The sequence below is a fragment of the Vombatus ursinus genome, unplaced genomic scaffold, assembly GCF_900497805.2.
Source record: "Vombatus ursinus unplaced genomic scaffold, bare-nosed wombat genome assembly UNPS02015255.1, whole genome shotgun sequence".
Taxonomy (NCBI): Eukaryota; Metazoa; Chordata; class Mammalia; order Diprotodontia; family Vombatidae; genus Vombatus; species Vombatus ursinus.
The window spans coordinates 1,379,999-1,387,093 of record NW_020955033.1 but is presented as its reverse complement, the minus strand read 5'-3'; the positions used below and the strand labels follow the sequence as shown (position 1 = coordinate 1,387,093).

General features: G+C 35.4%; 1 protein-coding gene across 2 annotated transcripts in view; it reads right to left on the bottom strand.

The window, feature by feature from the left end:
- Positions 1-7,095, bottom strand: part of LOC114031907 (V-type proton ATPase subunit H) — a 110,984-nt gene that overhangs the window by 82,422 nt on the left and 21,467 nt on the right. The window contains exon 7 of one of the 2 annotated variants that reach the window (XM_027847107.1): positions 5,392-5,445. The exons of the other annotated variant lie outside the window; for it this stretch is intronic. Within the exon in view, the coding sequence (XP_027702908.1) occupies positions 5,392-5,445 (54 nt within the window). The remainder of the gene's footprint in view (positions 1-5,391; positions 5,446-7,095) is intronic. 2 annotated transcript variants of the gene reach the window in all.

Here is a 7,095-nt window from a genome sequence, read left to right as displayed (position 1 = left end):
GGAACTCAAAATCTTGTGGAAGTAAATGTTGAAAACAAAAAAATAAATTAAAAATTACCATAAAAAAAATCACTATCTGACAAAGACTGCTAAGAAAATTAGAAATAGTATGGCAAAAACTAGGCAGAGACCAACATATCACATTACATATCAAGATAAAGTCAAAATGGGTACATGATTTAGACATAAAGGGTGATACCATAAGCAAATTAGGAGAGCAAAGAATAGTTTGCCTGTCAGATCTATGGAGAGAGAAGAATTTGTGACCAAAATAGAAATAGAGAACATTATGAAATGCAAAATGGATAATTTTGATTACATTAAATTAAAAAGGATCTACACAAACAAAAGCAATGCAACCAAGATTAGAAAAAAAAGCAGAAAACTGGAGGAAAAAATTTCCAGCAAGTGCTTCTGATAAAAACCTCATTTCTCAAATATATAGAGAACTGAGTCAAATTTATAAAAATATAAGTCATTCTCCAATTGATAAATGGTCAAAGGATATGAACAGGCAGTTTTCAGATGAAGAAAGTAAGCTATCTATAGTCATATGAAAAAAATGCTCTAAATCACTACTGATAAGAGAAATGCAAATTCAAACAACTCTGAGGTACCACCTCACACCTATCAGACTGGTCAATATGACAGAAAAGGAAAATGATAAATGTTGTAGATGTGGCAAAATTGGGACACTAATGCATTGTTGGTGGAGTTGTGAACTGACCCAACCATTCTGAATAACAATTTGGAACTATGCCCAAAGTGCATACCCTTTGATCCAGTAATACCACTACTAGGTCTGTATTCCAAAGAGATCACAAAAAAGGGAAAACAGCCTACATGTACAAAAATATTTATAGCAGCTCTTTCTGTGGTGGCAAAGAAATAGAAATTGAGGGAATGCCCATCAATTGGGGAAGGTGAATATGGTATATGAATGTAATGGAACACTTGTGCTACAAGAAAAAATAAGCAGGAGGATTTCAGAAAAACCTGGAAAGACTTACATGAACTGATGCCAAGTGATGTGAGCAGGGTACAAAGTAACAGCAATATTGTGCAATGATCAACTATGATAGACTTAGCTCTTCTTTGCAATACAATCATCCAAGACAATTCCAAAAGATTCATGATGGAAAATGCTATCCACATACAGAGAAAGAACTATGGAGTCTGAATGCAGACTGAAGCATACTATTTACACTATTTTGGCTTTTTTTTTTTGTTGGGGGTTTTTTTCGTGGTTTTTCCATTTTGTTTTGTTTCTTCTTTCACAACATGATTAATGTGGAAATATGTTTAACATGGTTGTACGTATATAACCTGTATCAGATTGCTTGCCATCTTGAGGAGGAGAGAAGGGAGGGAGAAAAACATGGAACTCAAAATCTTACAAAAAATGAATTTTGAAAACTATCTTTACATTGGAAGGAGGCAGCTAGGTGGCACAATGGTTAGAGCAACAGTCCTGGAGTCAGGAAGACCTGAGTTCAAATATAGCCTCAGACACTTATCAGTTAGCTGTGTGAGCCCGGGCAACTCACTTAACCCGCACTGTCTCTAAAATTAAAACACACACACACACACACACACGTAATTGGAAAAAATAAAAATACTATTTGCAATCAAAAAAATAACCTATCAAAGTATTATTAACATTAACTCTCTGACATAGAATATACAAAGGAAAGTTATTCAAGCAGTCTTTCATTTTTAAATACTGTATATAAATGACTGTTCTTCATGAACAGTGGTTCATGTGGGTCCCCAAAAAACTCTGAATTAATCGTAGGCCAAGAATTAAAATGCTATACTATCTTGCAAGAGAAAAATCTGAACTACAGACTTGAAACCTGTTATTAAATTTATCTAATGAAGCAGCACAATGTCCAGTGATTTCACTGATTAACAAAGTAGCACAAAAAAAAAAAAAAGACACCAACATAAGGACCTTTTAGCCATGGGCTTAATACTTCAGAAAAGTAGATTACTTTATACATCTTACTTAAGATATCCAGAGACCACTTTATCCTCACAGTTGAAAGTGGGATTGTTACCTTCATATACTAAGAAAACTGCAAGCATATTTTAAAAGCGTATCAAGAAATTGAGGATGTCATTCACAACCTTAAGGCAAGTCTCTGCAATCATTTTAAAAGAATGATATGTGGCCTATCAACATTTTGAGTTCTTTTTCATTTTGTAGTATTTATCAGAATAAAACTTTATTTTATACTGACATCAAGTGGCAAAATCCTGCACTGCTAATCTGTCAAAACTGTTTTCCACTTATATCTGAAAACCTAAGGCTCTGAGCTGAAAGCCTTACTAGAAAGTAGAACAGATAGCTGTCCACATGGTAGGCTTCTGATACCAAAATCCAGTATCTGAAATTATCTCCCACATCTCCAGTCACCAGCGTTTGAAACTTCACTATTTGAGATTTATTTCTTTGAGGCCTGAAGGCCTTTCAGTCTTAAGAATCTCCTACTAAAAATTCAAAAATTTCAGGAAAGAATAAAAAAATATTGCCTTTATAAATGAACATATGTAAAGAGATGGCATTCCAACCTGACTGACTGGAAAGCTTCTTCAGAGATGAAGACAGATAAATTCCAAGGAAACTCAAAATGGAAAAGCCTAAAAAACACAAAAATCACTTGGCACTCTGAACTTCAATTTTTATGAAACCTCTAAGGTCCCTTCGAGATGTTAAAACTACAAGTTTCATGAAATGAAGCTAAACTTCAGTTTTCTAAATTTTTAAAACAAGAGATTCATCACCAAATTGGTCATTATAGAGACATTATAATTTACATTACTAGAAGGAAGTAATCACAGAATGATAAAACTATGGAACCCTGAAGCAGTCAAAACATTATTTATGTCATATTGGACACTCATTTAAAAAAGAAAAAGAAGAAAAGATGATTATAGCACCTGTCCTCTTCATAGCCATGTCTCTGTCTCTGTCTCTCTCTCCCTCTTTCTCTATACCTTTCCCCCTTTTACAGTCAGGTGAGTCTTACTTCCAGCAAATCACAAGCTAGCAATATTTGAGAACTGTCTCTTGCCACAGAGCAGAGAGAGGAAATTATTTTACTGTTGATTGAAGCAAAAGGATGCTTCTACCAACTGAAATCCTTTCTGCAACTGATGCCTGGTACCTATTGCCCACAGTACTAACCCTGATTCTGAAAAGGCCCTCCTTACAAAATAGCCTCAATGTCGGCCAGATTTGAACTCAAGAAGTCTTTCTTAATCTTCCTAACTCCAGACCCAGCACTCTATCCAATGGACTACCTAGCTACCCCAAACAATAACAACAAAACCAATTTCCCAGTAATCCAGGTTTGAAACAGTCATCCTAGATTCCTCACTCTCACTCACTACATATCTACATTCAGTTGCCAAATTTTATCATTTCTACCTTCAAAACATCCCTCGGATATTTCCCGTTTTCTCCACTCCCACAGCTATCACCCTACTTCAGGCCCTTCTTGCCTCTCTCACAGCCTAAAGCAATAGTCTCCTAATTAGTCTCCCTGCCTCAGGTGTCTCCTAACTCCAATCCATCTTCAACACAGTTGTCACGGTGACTTCCCTAAATCACAGATGACCCTATCATCTTCTTAATCAATAATTAATCTATTTGGCATTTAGAGCACTTCCCCCCCTTTCTTACCTTTCCAGTTTTCTTATGATGCGTTGCCCTCAGCACACTAGATGATTTGCAGTAATGGCCTACTCGTCGTTCCTCCAACAAGCCAATATATCTCCCATGTCTTTCCCTAGCTATCCTCTATACCTGGAATATTCTCCTACTTCATCTCCACCTCCTAGAATCCCTAGATTCCTTCAAGACTCAACTCAAATCCCACTTCCTATAGGAGGCTGTCCCAGTCTCCCTAGCCACTGGAGCCTTCCTCTCTACTCTGTACATATTTTATAAATATATAGTTATGCAGAAGTTGTTCCTCCTGTTGCCAAGAGTGGTGGCTCATGTTTGTAACCTGTGCTACTAGGGAGGATGAAATTAACAGATCTATCGAGTTCCAGGAGTTGGTTGATGTGGGCCAACTCAACAAGGTGTCCACACTAAGTGCAGAACCAGTATGGTAAGCCCTCAGGAGCTAGGGGCCACCAGGCTGCCTGAGGGATGCACCAGCCTGGAATGGAACCACAGAGCAGATTAAAGCTTCCATGCCCATTGATACTGGGATTGGGCCCACGAGTTGGCCACTAAACTTCCAGCCTAAGGAAGATAGGGAGATCAGGGCTCAAAAAAAAAAAAAAAAAAAAAAAAAAGGAAGAGGAGAGATAGAGAGAGAGAAGATAATGCTTATTAACTAATTAATTTCTACAATAATTTTTCAGAAACAGAGAGCGTGGACAAATCCATACATATATTCAGCCCCTACCCACACCTCCAATCCCCTCAAAGTGGGTCATTTTTCCACCTGGCAAATTAGAGGGTTAGCCTTGTTGCTTTTTGATGCTTCCTCCAGTTCTAACACTCCATGATTACACAATGAGGCTGCCTTTCAAGGTCCCTGTGTTGACCCTTTGTGACATGCCTGCTTCAACTCCAAGTGCAATCAATTCCCTTGTATGAATCTTGGGGAAGGGAAGGAACGGAGAAAGAAAGCACTTGCCCAAGGCACTTCTACCCTTCCACACATGGCTCTGAGGTATTTGGCTATTTGGATAACTGAGTGCTAAAGATACCAAGAAGTTTAGTTGCTTTGTAATCACAGAATATCAGAGCTTCCTAGGCTTTTACAAGATATCTAGAACAACACTTCAATTTTACAAATAAGGAAACTGAGACCTGAAGAAATTAAGTGACTTGCCCACACTCATAGTGGGAAAACAGGGACTATTATTCAGGTTTCTTGATGCCATCCAACTGAATGCTCTTTAATCTTATGGATAAATAACTGACAAACCTGCTAATCATTCACTGCCCCACTATCTGTAAGGAATATCATCTACAAGACAATTAGTCCAGATACCTAAACAAATGAAGTTTAAAATGGTGATAAGACACCTAATAGTAGAACTTCAATATCCCATTAAGCAACAAACCAAGCAAATATTCAGTCTTGCTTTGATTTTTATGATGCAGAGATGGCTTGTGGAATAGATCAAGAAGAAAGAGTGATGGACCATGTCTATGTGCTAAAAATAATTTATAAATATGGACTGCCAAAAAAAGTTTGATTTATAGCCAAAACCTAAAGTGGATGATAAACAGATTTAAATGATGCCAAGACAAGTTAAAATAAATTGAGACCAGTCAACATTTTTTAAAAATTAAGTATCACTTATTAACAATAACAAATGTAGTATGCTAGGGCAGTGTATTAAGATGGTATAGATACTTACCTCACTTGTAGAGACCGTTCCTGTTTCAACAGCACTCCCGCTACCACTCAGTTTCTATTGCAAAATAAATAACTCATTACTTAGTTTTGTTTTTAATTTTATCCTAACATATCAATTGAGGAAAGGGAACTAAGCAAATTTTAATTTTTATCTAATTCTATTTAGTCAAATACACAACAAGGTAATGTTGTATGAGTATAATGTTAAAAATATTCTGAAGATTTTTCTTTAAATAGTATTAAGTACTTACAAATAAGTGTATCCTTATTATAAAGGAACCATGTTATGTAGAGAAAAGCACTGTCACTAAAGTACTAAATGACAATACAGAAGAAAAAAACCTAGAGTCACACAAAATTTCCTAAGGAAAGGAAGACGTTTCTCTCAATAGGACATGTACTTTGAGTCAGACTTCAAGAAGTATTCAAAAATTTGTGCTAAATCAATCACGTTTCTCTCCTTGAACAGACTTGAAGAGACAGTCACCTGAGATTTGGGTCAATGCCCTAGAGCTAACAACTGCCATACCAATAGTAGTATTAACAACTTATACTCAATCAAAAAAATTTTTTATTTATTTAGCAGAGTAATTAAAGTAGTAGAACAAAAAATGAGCATACAAAAGGGTCACGAGAAGTTCCTTAAGGAAATAAACTGGGTTTGTTTCTTATTTGCCCACAATCTTAGAAGTAGGAACTTAATAAATGTTGATTGATGCCACTAAACAATAAAAGTGTCAAGGATGTGACCTCAGCAATTACTGTAAATTTAAAGAATCTCTTTCGTACAAAATGGTGCATTTCTAGCCTTTATGAGGAGAAAAAACAGTCATTCAAACCATTTAAAAGTTGTCTTCCAGATATACAATCACATGGTACTTGAAAAAAAAACATCAAATACAATTGAAAATAATCATAGTGATAATCTTTAAAGAGAGATTACAAAGTCGATCCTAGCACAAGTATAATGAATACATTCTAGTAACTGCAACAATTCAAAGTTCTTAAGAGACAAACAATACCCATGGCTGTAAAAAGTAAAACAGCACCCAGGTACTATGAAAAGCCACGAAGTAAGAGTAAATACAAAGAAAAAAAAAAAAAGAAGAAAACAAAGAAGCTCAAAGTCTCTAATCTTTCACGGACACATGCCCTTTCAAAATGACTTCTCTAACATAAAATGAATTCAATTCAAAGAAAAACTCTTACAGACACTGAAATTTTTATGGTCAATTATGATTATGCCAATACTATTTACTTGTTAAAAGGAAAAAAGCAAACTAGGAACGAATAACTGTAACCACAGGCTTTTACAATAACACCCATTCTCTCAGTTGTGAGCCACAATATAAATTTTATTTCCAAAAAGTTTAAAACTAAACAAAAATGAAATGAAACCACCCAAAATACTAATTGTAAATTACAGTGTTGCTTCTTTACTATCAATGTTCACTCCAAAAATTATAGAATGAATCAAGTTACCACACAAAAGTTGATTGAAATGTTAATGCTGTTACCATGCTAGAATTCTAAAATTAGAGTGACAGTTGTTTAAAGAAAGCTTATTTCAAATAATAAGAGTGCAGAAGAAATCTAAAATGCTAGTTGGTTAATGAAGCACATTAAAATTGAGAGTGCCGATATATTTAAAAACAAAGTCCCACTTTCAAACTTCTATATCATCCACATTCTAAGTACCTTGTTT